Source organism: Entelurus aequoreus, linkage group LG26 (genome assembly GCF_033978785.1).
Source record: "Entelurus aequoreus isolate RoL-2023_Sb linkage group LG26, RoL_Eaeq_v1.1, whole genome shotgun sequence".
NCBI classification, from domain to species: Eukaryota; Metazoa; Chordata; class Actinopteri; order Syngnathiformes; family Syngnathidae; genus Entelurus; species Entelurus aequoreus.
In genome coordinates this window covers 36399348-36414632 of record NC_084756.1, presented here as the reverse complement: position 1 = coordinate 36414632, position 15285 = coordinate 36399348, and the positions used below count along the sequence as shown (strand labels likewise).

Here is a 15285-nt window from a genome sequence, read left to right as displayed (position 1 = left end):
AGTGATTCCATTGCCAAGGAACTAAGACTGTCCACCTACACCACAGCAACAGATATCTTCAGGGTCCTCGAAAACAGGTACGGCAACAAATCAACGATCACAGTCGAAATCTTGGAAGCGCTGGACAAGATGGCACAAGTCAAGGGGAACCAGCCCAGGAAGGTCATTGACCTAATACAAGCTGTGGAGAAGGCCCTGGCTGACCTGACGGAGCTAGGAAACTCTGGAGCCATCAGAAACCCCCTCGTCATCAGGTCGATTGAAAGCAAGTTACCAGATTTCATAAAAAGAGACTGGCTGATGTATATGGTTGAGCCCACCAACCGTGTAACCCCAGACAACCATTTTGATATGCTCCTAAAGTTCCTAAAGAGCCAGGAGGAAATACTGGAACGACTCGAGCAACTAAAGCTGGTGGACAAAGCGGAAGAAGCAGACAGGAAGAAGCCAGAAAGAAAGTTTGCATCTACCAGGGCTACGAGTAAAGATGGTGACGAGGTCTGTGGCATTTGTGGTGGTGGTGGGCACACCAACAAGATCTACTTTTGCAAGAAGTTTAAAGGCTTGAAGCTACATGAGAAGAAAATGGCCCTGAAGAAGCTGGGAGCGTGCAGGAAGTGTCTTGGGTATCACGACGCAGGTGGCTACTGCAGAGACACCTTCCTATGCGGAAACCAAGACTGCAAAAGGGCAAGCGGCACACCTGACCACCACTACTTCCTATGCCCAACAGCAGAGGCCAGAAGAGAAGGAAGCAAAGGTGCAAAAGGGGGAAAATAAGGAAAAGGTAAATTCACTGAGGAACAGGAGGCCTTCTTGTCACAACTTGCCCCAGAACTGGCAGAGAAGGGCAGAAAGGCATTCTCAAACCGAGCCTCAATGACTCTCAAATCAGCGGGCCAGTCTGAACTGCTGAAGGAAACTGGGCTGGCTGAGTTACCAGTGATGATGATGTTGATGATGGTCACAGCTAACGCAGGTCAGAAGATTGGCACACTTATAGACCTGGCATCCGACACAAATTACATCACTCACAAAGCTGCCGAAAGACTTGGCCTGAGAAGTGAAGACATAGCGCTGGTCGTACATGGAGTTGGAGGCATGACAATGAAAGTCAGGACGAAAAGGTACCTCCTGAAGGTCCGAGTCAAGACTCCCAAGGGGACTGAGCGAGCACATCAACTGGTCTGCTATGGCCTGGAGCAAATTGCAAAGGTCCATCAAGCAACTGAACCCGAAAAGTTGAAAAGCTTCTTCCCAGATGTCCAGCTTGAGGAGTTAGAAAGACCAGAGGAAGTCGAGCTCCTCATAAGCCATCGCGAGGGACGACTCGCACCCCAAAGACTAAAAGTCATCGGTGACCTTGTCCTATGGGAGAGCCCCCTGGGCAAAACAGTCGGTGGAGCACACCCTGACTTGCTCGAAGAAGTGGAGGTGGCAGCATATGAGTCAAGAACCCACTTTGCCCGCTCCATGAGAACCGCTGCTGTCCGATACCAAGAGATCACAGTCCCAGCGTCTGAGCCAGGCCGGCTACAGCAGGACGATGTGGCCCACGCAACTACATCTGCCAGTAACCGTGAATTTCTTGATTGGTGGCACTGGGACAGCATCGGAGCTGCATGTGAGCCGAAATGTGGAAGCTGCCGGTGTGGAAACTGTCCTCCAGGAGGAAAGGACATGACCCTGGCGGAGGAGAGGGAGTTTGAGATCATTAAAGGAGGACTCACCTACAAGATGGAGGACTCTCACTCCTCAACTCCACACTGGGATGCCAAATATCCCTGGACTGAAAATCCAGCCTCTCTCCCCAACAACAAAAGAGCAGTCCAAGCTTGCTTCTTGAGAATGGAAAAGCAACTGAGCAAAGACCCAGACTGGAAAGTTGCATATTCCACCCAGATCCATGAAATGGTCCAAAGAGGCGCAGCCATAAAACTCACCAATGAAGTCATGGAGAAGTGGAAAGGACCAGTTTGGTATGTCAGCCACTTGGTGGCGCCAAATCCCCATTCAGTGACTACACCAGTTCGTATTGTCTGGAACAGCAGCCAAAAATACAACGGAGTGAGCATGAATGATCTTCTCCTAAAAGGACCAGATGTTCTCAACCCCATCAGAGCTGTCCTGCTCCGATTCAGAGAAGGAGTGAACGCAGCTCTGGGCGACATCAGAAAGATGTATAACTCTGTCTGGTTGGAAGAGCGAGAGATGCATCTGCACAGGTTCCTGTGGAGAGACAGCCCAGAAGAGGAAATCAGTGAGTATGCCGTCACCAGAGTCAATATGGGCGACAAACCTGCTGGCTGCATTGCTCAATTGGCCATGAGGGAAACTGCAAGTCTGCCCAACTTCACTCACCGGCAGGATGAACGCAGAGTCATTGAAGAAGACAGCTACGTGGATGACCTGTTGACCTCCCACAATGACCTGAACAGACTTGACCAAATCACAGCTGGAGTTGAAGAGGTCCTAAAGGCTGGAGGCTTCTTCCTCAAACCATGGGTCAGGTCAGGGCAAAGTGGGAGGAAAGAAACTGAAGCGGATGTCCTAAAGCCAGAGCAAGGAAACACCTTGATTCTTCCAAACCAAATAAGAGAAGGAGAGAACAAAGCCCTGGGCATCGGCTACCAGGTGGACAAAGACAAACTGTACATGCTGACGGCGGTTAACTTTTCCAATAGGAAGAAAAAGATGAGAGTTGGCAAAGATCTTCTTGAAGAGGAGGTGAGAGCTGAAACGCCTAACCCACTGACGAGGAGAGCTCTCCTAAGCCAAGTTGCTGCACTGTACGACCCAATCGGCCTAGTTGCACCGGTCAAGCAGAAGGGAGCAATTCTCGTCCGTAAAGCATTCCAAGAAGGAGGGGGTGGCAAGCTGACCCAAGAAACCTGGGATCAACCTCTTTCAGAAAGACTCAGGGAAGAAGCCATACAGCTCTTCGAGGAATATGCCCAGCTTGGACAGGTGAAATTCCACAGGAGCCTCACACCGCCCGACTGGAAAGGGAAACCCTACGGCATCACATTTTCTGACGGAAGTGACAAAACCTATGGTGCTGTGATGTACGTCAGATGGGAGACAAGTCACGGAACTGAAGTTCGATTCGTGGAAGCAAAGGCCAAACTGACACCCCTGGACCAAAAGGGAGATGCTGTAAAAGCAGAAATCTGTGGCGCAGTCTTTGCTGCCAGAATTCGGAAGTACGTGGAGAAACATGCCCGTATGAAGATTGAGAAATGGTTCCACCTACTGGACAGTCAAACAGTCCTCGGGGCCATCCAACGAGAATCATACGGATACCAAACCTTCTTCGCCAACAGAGTGGGCGAAATCCAGATGTCCGGGCCAGTGCAAGACTGGTGGTGGATCAGAGGAGATCTGAACGTTGCTGACTTAATAACAAGAGGAGGCAATCCCAAAGACTTAAATGAGGAATCCACATGGCAAAACGGACCAGAGTTCCTGAAGTGGCCAGTGGAGGAGTGGCCTATTCAGTCAGCTGGAGAAGTTGCAGCCCAGGCCAGGGAGAGTGTAAACAAGCTTCAAAGAAAGGCATTCTCTGCTGCACTGACCAGAGCTCAAGCTAAGATGAGTCGGCAAAAAGAAGACCCACTGGCCACTCCGGAAAAGGAAAGTCCCTGTGAAGAATCGAAACCTATTATGCCAAGAAGAAAACCCACTAGCTGGGTGAAACATCTTGTGGATGTAAAAAGGTTCAGTAGCCTGACAAAACTGATCAGAGTTGTTGCCTGGACACGACGAGCTGCCGAGCAGTGGCTGAAGAGGAGGTCGAACCCAGGACAACCAAAGTGGGAGGCAACACCCAAGCAGGCTGGATTGGCTGGCACTGAACTAGAAGGTGCACGTGAAGACGTCTTCCTCGCAGCTCAAGAAGGTGTAACATTCCCAGTCACTACTCTGAGCAGATTGGCAGTATTCAAAGATGTGAAAACTGGACTCCTCGTTTGTGCAGGGAGGATCCAGATATTTAACGAAGATGAGACAGCCGTGCCAGTCTTGCCATTTGAAGCATGGGTGTCAACATTGCTGGCACAAGAATCCCATGACGCTAACCACGAGGGGGTAGCAGGAACCCTTCTACGGATGAGGAAGACAGCATGGATAATGAAGGGCCGGAGAATTGCCAAGAAAGTAGTTGACAGCTGCATAGTTTGCAGAAAGAACAGAGCAAAGAAGTGTCAACAAATCATGGCAGACTTACCTCCAGAGCGAACCACCCCAGCTGCTCCTTTTGAATTCACAACCATGGACCTATTCGGCCCTTATGAAGTGAAGGATGAAGTCAAGAAAAGAACCAGACTGAAAGTGTGGGGAATCGTCTTCAGTTGCATGGCCTCCCGTGCCATACACACTGAACTAGTGAGTGACCAGTCATCCCAAGGCTTCCTCCTCGCCTATCAGAGGTTCACGTCACTCAGAGGACATCCCAGGAAGCTCTGGTCAGACCCCGGCACAAATTGTGTGGGCGCCAAACCTGCTCTGGAACAGCTGTACACATTCCTTGACCGACTGGACAAGTCTCAAGTCGAAGACATGGCTGCCAACCATGGAACAGAATGGTCCTGGAAGATCCACCCTGCGGATTCTCCCCACAGAAATGGTGCTGCAGAAGCGGCTGTCAGAGTGGTCAAACGGGCCCTGACCAATGTCGGCGGAGATGGTGTCTTCACCTGGGGTGAATTTCAAACCTTCCTCTACATGGCTGCCAACCTTGCAAATGAGCGACCAATCGATGCAAGAACTCAAAGCAGGGAAGACTGTGTGAAATACATCACCCCGAACTCTCTGCTCCTAGGGCGTGCCAACCCTAAGGGAGATCCTGGAGACTTCCAGTTTGATCGCTATCCTTATAAAAGACTGCAAGTAATTCAAGCTGAAGTCACCAAATTCTGGAAGAAATGGAGCCAACTAGCTGGACCCAACCTCTTCATAAGAAACAAATGGCACACCAAAGAGCGAAATGTTTCTGTCGGAGATGTGGTCTGGTTGGCAGACCAAAATGCCCTGAGAGGACAGTACAAGCTGGCCAGAGTAGTCAGAGCCAATACGGACAGCAAAGGCATCGTAAGAGACGTGCTTGTGAGGACCTTTCCCAGCTATCCTGTCCCCATCAAGAAGACAAGCGACAAAGAAAAACCGACCACGAAAACCAAGAGGCTCAGACATCAAATCCCAGCAACAATCCTGCATAGGGATGTCAGACGCCTCATCATTCTAATTCCCATTGAAGAACAAAGGAAAGAAGGACCTGTGTGACCCCATTGGGTTTTGAAAACCATGAGGGCCAAGTGGGAGGTGTGGAGTTGAAACTCAGTGTGAATGAAGTGTCCCTGCCCTGGAAGTAAGGAGCTGTCTCCTCCTTAATCTTACTCCTTGGTGAAGTACCAGAAAGAACTACATTTCCCAGAACACCAAGGTCAAGATGGCCACCAATTGGCTGATTCAAGGCAGCTGTTAAGGAATGGTGGTGCTGTCTCATTTCATGCAAGCAAGCAGAGCGGCAAGACGCAAAAATCTACAAGATCCATCTTTAAAAGACTTCCAACACACCAATGGTCGGTGAATATACCCACTTTGCAATATGCTGAAATGCTTATTTGTTAAAACTCACCTTGACATGTTGGTTTACTTACCTGTCTTAAATTGTTTTTAGTTTGAACCACAGCAAATTTACTCCAACCTTGAGCATTGATTGCATCTGGGTATTTTCTTACTGTTTGATAATTAAAAAGCTTGAGTTAATTGAATTGTTAAATAAGCTCAATTTAAAGGGATAAAAAGTCAAAGATTATGGTTCAAAGTTAAAAGTAATAAAGATAAAAGCAAAGTTGAAGGATAAAAATGTTAAAACTTTTGCTTAAAGTTAAGCTAATTATACTTACCTTTATACTTACCTTACTAATTAAGCTACCTTATTAATTAAGCTAATTATACTTACCTTTTACTTACCTTTACTCCGTTTGGTGGATTTACTCAGTTCCATCATGGTAATGAATTTACATGATTGATTACTTAATGGCATGATTAGTTAAATGATTAATTGAGTGAACGATTAAGTAATTAAACGATTGATTGATTAAATTAAATGATCAATTAATTTTGACTTCTTTAAAGTGACTAAAACTACTTTTCTGATTTACTTGTTTCATTTTACTGAAACTGGTTAATTTGACAGTGCATTCACATGCATTTAATCTAAGTGTCTAGAGTCCTTTTGAAAAGTAATGTTAGATAATTTAAAAGTTTAAACAATGGTATTTAAAAGTTTGCAAATGTAACTTTAAAAATAATACCTGTTTGAGTCAGTTGAATTTGAACCTTTTTGTAAATACCTGTACATATATTGTTTTTCCATTGTTAACACTTGTGTTCGAAGGTTAACAACCTGATTGAATGAAGATCAACAGAAAAGAAACCAACAAAGCCAAAAAGTTGGATAAATAAAGTTGATCAATTGGAAATCCGAGTTGTCCTGGTGTCCTTTACGGAGTCAATAAGTGGAACTTGACAACCTGTAACGCTGTGCTCCGCATATTGGGATCACGACAAACCGTCCTCGACACATTCCGACTTCTACAAAGCTATGAACTACCTGCTGCCACCTACTGGTATGGAGTATTACATGGTTACCCTGCCAAGCTCTACACAGCACAGGCACTAGACAACGGCACATTATTATGATTATTGATTTGCAAAAAATATTTTTGGGACCAATTAGGTGAAGTTGTATCATTTCCCACGGCACACCAGGTAATATTTCACGCTAGTGTGCCGCGGCACAGTGGTTAAAAACCACTGTCTTACTGTACCGAAAATGAACCGAACCGTGACCTCTAAACCGAGGTACGTACCGAACCGAAATTTTTGTGTACCGTTACACCCCTAATATATACATATACATGTATGTGTGCATATATATACTGTATACATATATATATATATAATCAAACACAATGTGGAAGAGTGTGTAGAAACCTTCACAAAGCTGTGTGATCATGTCCCCCTCATTAAGGAGAGATGGCCAAGCAGATGAAAGTCAAGAAGCTGAAGAACCTGAAAACTCTTGACTCTAAACCCGGTGTGTTTTTTTTATGCTCCCTTTTCAATTTAAACTGACAGCCTTTAGTCAGAATGAAGTACAGCAGGGGTTCTTAACTTTTTTCACTCAAATATTAACACTAAATGAGTCATCTTACTGTAGATTTTAATCGTATTCAGTAATTATATCCAACCTACGTACTCTTTACAATTATGGATGTCCGATAATGGCTTTTTGCCGATATTCCGATATTGTCCAACTCTTTAATTACCGATACCGATATCAACCGATATATACAGTCGTGGAATTAACACATTATTAGGGATGTCCGATAATGGCTTTTTGCCGATATCCGATATTCCGATATTGTCCAACTCTTTAATTACCGATACCGATATCAACCGATATACACAGTCGTGGAATTAACACATTATTATATCTAATTTGGACAACCAGGTATGGTGAAGATAAGGTACTTAAAAAAAAAAAATTATAAAATAAAATAAGATAAATAAATTAAAAACATTTTCTTGAATACAAAAGAAAGTAAAACAATATAAAAAGAGTTACATAGAAACTAGTAATTAATGAAAATGAGTAACATTAACTGTTAAAGGTTAGTACTATTAGTGGAGCAGCAGCACGCACAATCATGTGTGCTTACGGACTGTATCCCTTGCAGACTGTATTGATATATAATGTAGGAAGCAGAATATTAATAACAGAAAGAAACAACCCTTTTGTGGGAATGAGGAGGGAGGTTTTTTGGATTGGTGCATTAATTGTAAGTGTATCTTGTGTTTTTTATGTTGATTTAATTAAAAAATAAACCAAAAAAAAAACCCGATACCGATAATAAAAAAAACGATACCGATAATTTCCGATATTACATTTTAACGCATTTATCGGCCGATAATATCGGCCTGCCGATATTATCGGACACCCCTACACATTATTATGTCTAATTTGGACAACCAGGTATGGTGAAGATAAGGTACTTTTTAAAAAAAATTGTAAAATAAGATAAATAAATTAAAAACATTTTCTTGAATAAAAAAGAAAGTAAAACAATATAAAAACAGATACATAAAAACTAGTAATGAATGAAAATTAGTAAAATTAACTGTTAAAGGTTAGTACTATTAGTGGACCAGCAGCACGCACAATCATGTGTGCTTACGGACTGTATCCCTTGCAGACTGTATTGATATATATTGATATATAATGTAGGAAGCAGAATATTAATAACAGAAAGAAACAACCCTTTTGTGTGAATGAGGAGGGAGGTTTTTTGGGTTGGTGCACTTATTGTAAGTGTATCTTGTGTTTTTTATGTTGATTTAATTAAAAAAAACAAAAACAAAAAAAACAAAACCGATACCGATAATAAAAAACCGATACCGATAATTTCCGATATTACATTTTAACGCATTTATCGGCCGATAATATCGGCAGGCCGATATTATCGGACATTCCTACACATTATTATGCCTAATTTGGACAACCAGGTATGGTGAAGATAAGGTACTTTTTACAAAAATTAGTAAAATAAGATAAATAAATTAAAAACATTTTCTTGAATAAAAAAGAAAGTACAACAATATAAAAACAGTTACATAGAAACTAGTAATGAATGAAAATGAGTAAAATTAACTGTTAAAGGTTAGTACTATTAGTGGAGCAGCAGCACGCACAATCATGTGTGCTTACGGACTGTATCCCTTGCAGACTGTATTGATATATATTGATATATAATGTAGGAAGCAGAATATTAATAACAGAAAGAAACAACCCTTTTGTGTGAATGAGGAGGGAGGTTTTTTGGGTTGGTGCATTAATTGTAAGTGTATCTTGTGTTTTTTATGTTGATTTAATTAAAAAAAAAAACCAAAAAAAAAACCCGATACCGATAATATAAAAAACGATACCGATAATTTCCGATATTACATTTTAACGCATTTATCGGCCGATAATATCGGCAGGCCGATATTATCGGACATCTCTATTTACAACCTTGTCAAAAGATGTAAAAGCATGTGTTAATCACAAAGATTATTTATCCATCCATCCATTTTCTACCGCTTGTCCCTTTCGGGGTGGCGGGGGGGGGTGCTGGAGCCTATCTCAGCTGCACACGGGCGGAAGGCGGGGTACACCCTGGACAAGTAGCCACCTCATCACAGTTGTGAACGATTGAATGCCCTGAGATGACAATGACTTGGATGAATGAGAACATTCCAGGAGACAGCTTCTCCTCCTATAATTGTTGTGATTGTGTTTGTTGCAGGTGTGTACACTGCTTACAAGCCTTTTCTCAACAAAGATGAGGAAATTATCAAGCAGCTCCAGAAGGTAAGTAAGCAAGGTCTCAAAAGGCAGTCGTGACCACATATAGAACACCAGCACTGGGAGTGTGATAATACATATTTATGGCATTATTTCATTTTAGGATGCAATATTAAGTTCCGTATTTTTCTGACTATAAGTCGCAGTTTTTTTTTAATAGTTTGGCCGGGGGTGCGACTTATACTCAGGAGCGACTTATGTGTGAAATGATTAACACATTAGCGTAAAATATCAAATAATATTATTTAGCTCATTCATGTAAGAGACTAGATCAGGGGTCACCAATGCGGTGCCCGCGGGCACCAGGTAGCCCGTAAGGACCAGATGAGTAGCCCGCTGGCCTGTTCTAAAAATAGCTCAAATAGCAGCACTTACCAGTGAGCTGCCTCTATTTTTTACATTTTATTTATTTACTAGCAAGCTGGTCTCGCTTTGCTCGACATTTTTAATTCTAAGAGAGACAAAACTCAAATAGAATTTGAAAATCCAAGAAAATATTTTAAAGACTTCCATCCATCCATCCATTTTCTACCGCTTATTCCCTTCGGGGTCGCGGGGGCGCTGGAGCCTATCTCAGCTACAATCGGGCGGAAGGCGGGGTACACCCTGGACAAGTCGCCACCTCATTGCAGAGACTTGGTCTTCACTTGTTTAAATAAATTCATTAATTTTTTTTACTTTGCTTCTTATAACTTTCAGAAAACACCATTAAAGAGAAAAAATACAACCTTAAAAATGATTTTAGGATTTTTAAACACGTATACCTTTTTACCTTTTTAAATTCCTTCCTCTTCTTTCCTGACAATTAAAATCAATGTTCAAGTAAATTTATTTTTTTTATTGTAAATAATAATAAATAAATTTTAATTTAATTCTTCATTTTAGCTTCTGTTTTTTCGACGAAGAATATTTGTGAAATATTTCTTCAAATTTATTATGATTAAAATTCAGAAAAAATGATTCTGGCAAATCTAGAAAATCTGTAGAATCAAATTTAAATCTTATTTCAAAGTCTTTTGAATTTCTTTTAAAAATTTTGTTGTGGAAAATCTAGAAGAAATAATGATTTGTCTTTGTTAGAAATATTGATTGGTCCAATTTGTTATATATTCTAACAAAGTGTAGATTGGATTTTAACCTATTTAAAACATGTCATCAAAATTCTAAAATTAATCTTAACCAGGAAAAATTACTAATGATGTTCCATAAATTCTTTTTTTAATTTTTTCAAAAAGATTCGAATTAGCTAGTTTTTCTCTTCTTTTTTTCGGTTGAATTTTCAATTTTAAAGAGTCGAAATTGAAGATAAACTATGTTTCAAAATGTAATTGTCATTTTTTTCGTGTTTTCTCCTCTTTTAAACCGTTCAATTAAGTGTAAATATCATTAATTATTAATAATAACATAGAGTTAAAGGTAACTTGAGCAAATTGGCTATTTCTGGCAATTTATTTAAGTGTGTATCAAACTGGTAGCCCTTCGCATTAATCAGTACCCAAGAAGTAGCTCTTGCTTTCAAAAAGGTTGGTGACCCCTGGACTAGACGTATAAGATTTCATGGGATTTAGCGATTAGGAGTGACAGATTGTTTGGTAAACGTATAGCCTGTTCTATATGTTATAGTTATTTGAATGACTCTTACCATAATATGTTACGTTAACATACCAGGCACCTTCTCAGTTGGTTATTTATGCCTCATATAACGTACACTTATTCAGCCTGTTGTTCACTATTCTTTAGACATTTTAAATTGCCTTTCAAATGTCTATTCTTGCTGTTGGCTTTTATCAAATACATTTCCCCCAAAAATGCGACTTATACTCCAGTGCAAATTATATATGTTTTTTTCCTTCTTTATTATGCATTTTCGGCCGGTGCGACTTATACTCCGGCGCGATTTATAGTCCGAAAAATACAGGTAGGACTGTCTTCGACTAAGAATTTTCATACTTGAATCTAATTCCTTAGATTTTGCCCATAGTCAGTTCAGTAGAATGTTTTACTTTCTTTAAAGGCCTACTGAAATGATTTTTTTAAAATTTAAACGCGGATAGCAGATCCATTCTATGTGTCATACTTGATCATCTCGCGATATTGCCATATTTTTGCTGAAAGGATTTAGTAGAGAACATCGACGATAAAGTTCGCAACTTTTGGTCGCTGATAAAAAAAAGCCTTGCCTGTACCGGAAGTAGCGTGACGTCACCGGAGGAAGGGCTGCTCACATTTCCCCATTGTTTACACCAGCAGCGAGAGAGATTCGGACCGAGAAAGCGACGATTACCCCATTAATTTGAGCAACGATGAAAGATTCGTGGATGAGGTACGTGAGAGTGAAGGATTAGAGTGCAGTGCAGGACGTATCTTTTTTCGCTCTGACCGTAACTTAGGTACAAGGGTTCATTGGATTCCACACTCTCTCCTTTTTCTATTGTGGATCAAAGCAAGCGGGGGCCATTTTGATATTTTTTATTTTAAAAACCAATACAATATATATATATATACATTTAGGCCTCCACTCAGGCTTGATCCCGGGGACCCCAAAGGGTTTTGGTTCAAAAAATATAAAATATGTGTCATTATTCAGTATTATTATTTGTGTTATTATTCAAGTTTTTAAATCTCTATATCAACATTAGGTCTATCTGTCAATATAACATTTTTTAAAGATTTAAATGGTATGCTCTTTTTGTCAAAGAAAACCCTTTTTTTTAATGAAAAAAAACACAAAATATGCAATATTTTCACCCAATAAAATTTTTAAGTGGGATATTTGAGATTATATAATAATTGGAGCCTTAAAAAGGTCAATAACTCATAACACCATTGATTTGAATTCATTATTATTTTTTGAGCAATGACACTTAAAAACGAATCACACTAAAATTGTAGGGGATCCAAAAGGGTCCTACTCATTAAAGTGTTAAAAAATAAATTATATATATATTTTTTTTACTGTTGACTTTTAACACAATAATCTCGAGATCAACTTCAGATCTATCTGTCAATTATAAGTTTTATTGTTGTTTATGTTTTTTGTTTGTTCGTTTTAGGCCCTTCTTTGAAAAAAAACAGCTCGTTTTTTTTACATGGCAAACACAAAATATGCAACATTTTCCCCAAAAAATATCTCAAAATATTTTAAGTGACGTAATTGGAGCCTTGAATAGGTCAATAATTCATAATGACATTGATTTTGATTCATTATTATTTTTTAAAAGAAAGAAACAGCCTGCATGGCAGCTTTGTGTGATTAGAGTAAACATTGCTACATTTTCTTGTTACATTTCACCTGTTTGCTCTTTAAATACCACTTTTAATGTTTTTTATTTTTTTCAATCGTATTTTTAAAATGTGCCGTGGGGCCGTTAAAAAATGACCTGCGGGCCGCAAATGGCCCCCGGGCCGCACTTTGGACACTCCTGGTCTAGGACGGGGGTCGGCAACCCGCGGCTCTAGAGCCGCATGCGGCTCTTTAGCGCCGCCCTAGTGGCTCTCTGGAGATTTTTCAAAAATGTATGAAGAATGGAAAAAGATGAGGGGAAAAAAATCTATTTTTTGTTTTAGTATGGTTTGTGTAGGAGGACAAACATGACACAAACCTCCCTAATTGTTATAAAGCACACTGTTTATATTAAACATGCTTCACTGATTCGAGTATTTGGCGAGCGCCGTTTTGTCCTACTAATTTTGGCGGTCCTTGAACTCACCGTATAGTATGTTTACATGTAGAACTTTCTCCGACTTTCTAGGACGTGTTTTATGCCACTTCTTTTTCTGTCTCATTTTGTCCACCAAACTTTAAACGTTGTGCGTGAATGCACAAAGGTGAGTTTTGTTGATGTTATTGACTTGTGTGGAGTGCTAATCAGACATATTTGGTCACTGCATGACTGCAAGCTAATCGATGCTAACATGCTATTTAGGCTAGCGATATGTACATATTGCATCATTATGCCTCATTTGTAGCTATATTTGAGCTCATTTAGCTTCCTTTAAGTCATCTTAACTAAATTTATATCTCATGATACATGTAATATGGCTTTTAATTTTTTGCGGCTCCTGACAGATTTGTTGTTGTATTTTTGGTCCATTATGGCTTTTTCAACATTTTGGGTTGCCGACCCCTGTTCTAGGACGTGTTTTATGCCACTTCTTTTTCTGTCTCATTTTGTCCACCAAACTTTAAACGTGCGTGAATGCACAAAGGTGAGTTTTGTTGATGTTATTGACTTGTGTGGAGTGCTATTCAGACATATTTGGTCACTGCATGACTGCAAGCTAATCGATGCTAACATGCTATTTAGGCTAGCTGTATGTACATATTGCATCATTATGCCTCATTTGTAGCTATATTTGAGCTCATTTACTTTCCTTTAAGTCCTCTTAATTAAATTTATATCTCATGATACATGTAATATGGCTTTTAATTTTTTGCGGCTCCTGACAGATTTGTTTTTGTATTTTTGGTCCATTATGGCTCTTTCAACATTTTGGGTTGCCGACCCCTGGCCTAGGAGGATGCCTGTAAGAAGGCCGATATGGCGTGGAGCCCTCCCCGGATAGAAATGTCAGATTAGTGCCTTACGTTGATGGAGGTACATAAAGGGTTAGGTTTAGGGTTAGGATTAGAATTAGGGTTAGGATTAGGTTTAGGGTTAGGGTTAGCGTTGGGGTTAGGGTTGGATCTCCACCTAGGTATGGAATTCAAAATTAGTCCCTCTACTTGCTGGAAGTCACTAAAAAAAAGCTGGGGCGGTATCGCTCGGTTGGTAGAGTGGCCGTGCCAGCAACTTGAGGGTTCCAGGTTCAATTCCCGCTTTCGCCATCCTAGTCATTGCCGTTGTGTCCTTGGGCAAGACACTTTACCCACCTGCTCCCAGTGCCACCCACACTGCTTTAAATGTAACTTAGATATTGGCTTTGAGTCACTAGAGAAAACAATCGTTCCACTTGTGATTTGTTCCAACTAAAACCCTTCCATTGGGTTTTGTCCTCCCAGGGTGTTCAGCAGAAGAGACCCTCTGCAGCCCAGAATGCGATCCTGCGACGGTACTTTCTAGAACTGACGCAGAGCTTCATCATTCCCTTGGTAATCAAGAGTCATGGAATGGTGGTTTGTCCACAGCTTTTGAAGTCCGCATGCTTGTGCTGTCCTCCCACACAGGAGCGCTACGTGGCCAGTCTCATGCCGCTCCAGAAGTCCATCAGCCCGTGGAAGAGTCCTCCTCAGCTGCGACCGTTCGTCCAGCAGGACTTCATGAAGACTCTGGAGAAGGCGGGACCGCAGCTCACGTCCAGGCTCAAGGGGGACTGGATTGGACTGTACAGGTAACGCCGCACAAAGTCCGGCCCTACGTGACTCTCGTAAAATAGTACTAGTCAAGCCACACTGGTCCATTCCAGTCTCGCAGGTGGCGGTATTGCGTAATCCAAAGCAACACACTGCAAAAAGTCAGTGTTCAAAAACAAGAAGAAAAAAATACAAAAATGAGGGGGTATTTTATTTGAACTAAGCAAAATGATCTGCCAATAAAACAAGAAAATTTGGCTTGTCAAGACTTTCCAAAACAAGTAAAATTAGCTAACCTCAATGAACCCCAAAATAGCTTAAAATAAGTATATTCTCACTAATAACAAGTGCACTTTTCTTGGTAGAAAAAAAAGAGACCTTTTTTCTCAGTATGTTGACAAATATTCTTAAAAGCCTACTGAAAGCCACTACTAGCGACCACGCAGTCTGATAGTTTATATATCAATGATGAAATCTTAACATTGCAACACATGCCAATACGGCCGGGTTAACTTATAAAGTGACATTTTAAATTTGCCGCTAAACTTCCGGTTCGAAACGCCTCTGAGGACGACGTATGCGC

General features: G+C 40.9%; 2 protein-coding genes across 6 annotated transcripts in view; both read left to right on the top strand.

Annotated features, from left to right (window-relative positions):
- Window positions 1-15285, top strand: part of dennd6aa (DENN/MADD domain containing 6Aa) — a 66087-nt gene that overhangs the window by 26475 nt on the left and 24327 nt on the right. For 4 of the 5 annotated variants that reach the window (XR_009824697.1, XM_062038007.1, XM_062038006.1 and 1 more), the window contains exons 13-16: window positions 7037-7102; window positions 9351-9415; window positions 14412-14501; window positions 14577-14740. Coding sequence is in view for 4 of the 5 variants with exons in the window: in XM_062038007.1 (XP_061893991.1) it covers window positions 7037-7102; window positions 9351-9415; window positions 14412-14501; window positions 14577-14740 (385 nt within the window). In the remaining variant the exon portion in view is untranslated. The remainder of the gene's footprint in view (window positions 1-7036; window positions 7103-9350; window positions 9416-14411; window positions 14502-14576; window positions 14741-15285) is intronic. The other variant, XM_062038008.1, reaches the window with a different exon arrangement.
- Window positions 811-5812, top strand: LOC133643259 (uncharacterized). The gene is made up of 2 exons (XM_062037716.1): window positions 811-3898; window positions 3977-5812. The coding sequence occupies exons 1-2, from the start codon at window positions 880-882 to the stop codon at window positions 5278-5280; spliced, it is 4323 nt and encodes a 1440-aa protein (XP_061893700.1). The 5' UTR covers window positions 811-879; the 3' UTR covers window positions 5281-5812.

Bases quoted from the DNA above. Each gene is read 5' to 3' on its own strand.
- LOC133643259 (XM_062037716.1), top strand. From the start codon at position 880: ATGACTCTCAAATCAGCGGGCCAGTCTGAACTGCTGAAGGAAACTGGG. The intron at 3,899-3,976 runs GTGTAACATTCC...TCGTTTGTGCAG, and splicing joins CTTCCTCGCAGCTCAAGAAG to GGAGGATCCAGATATTTAAC.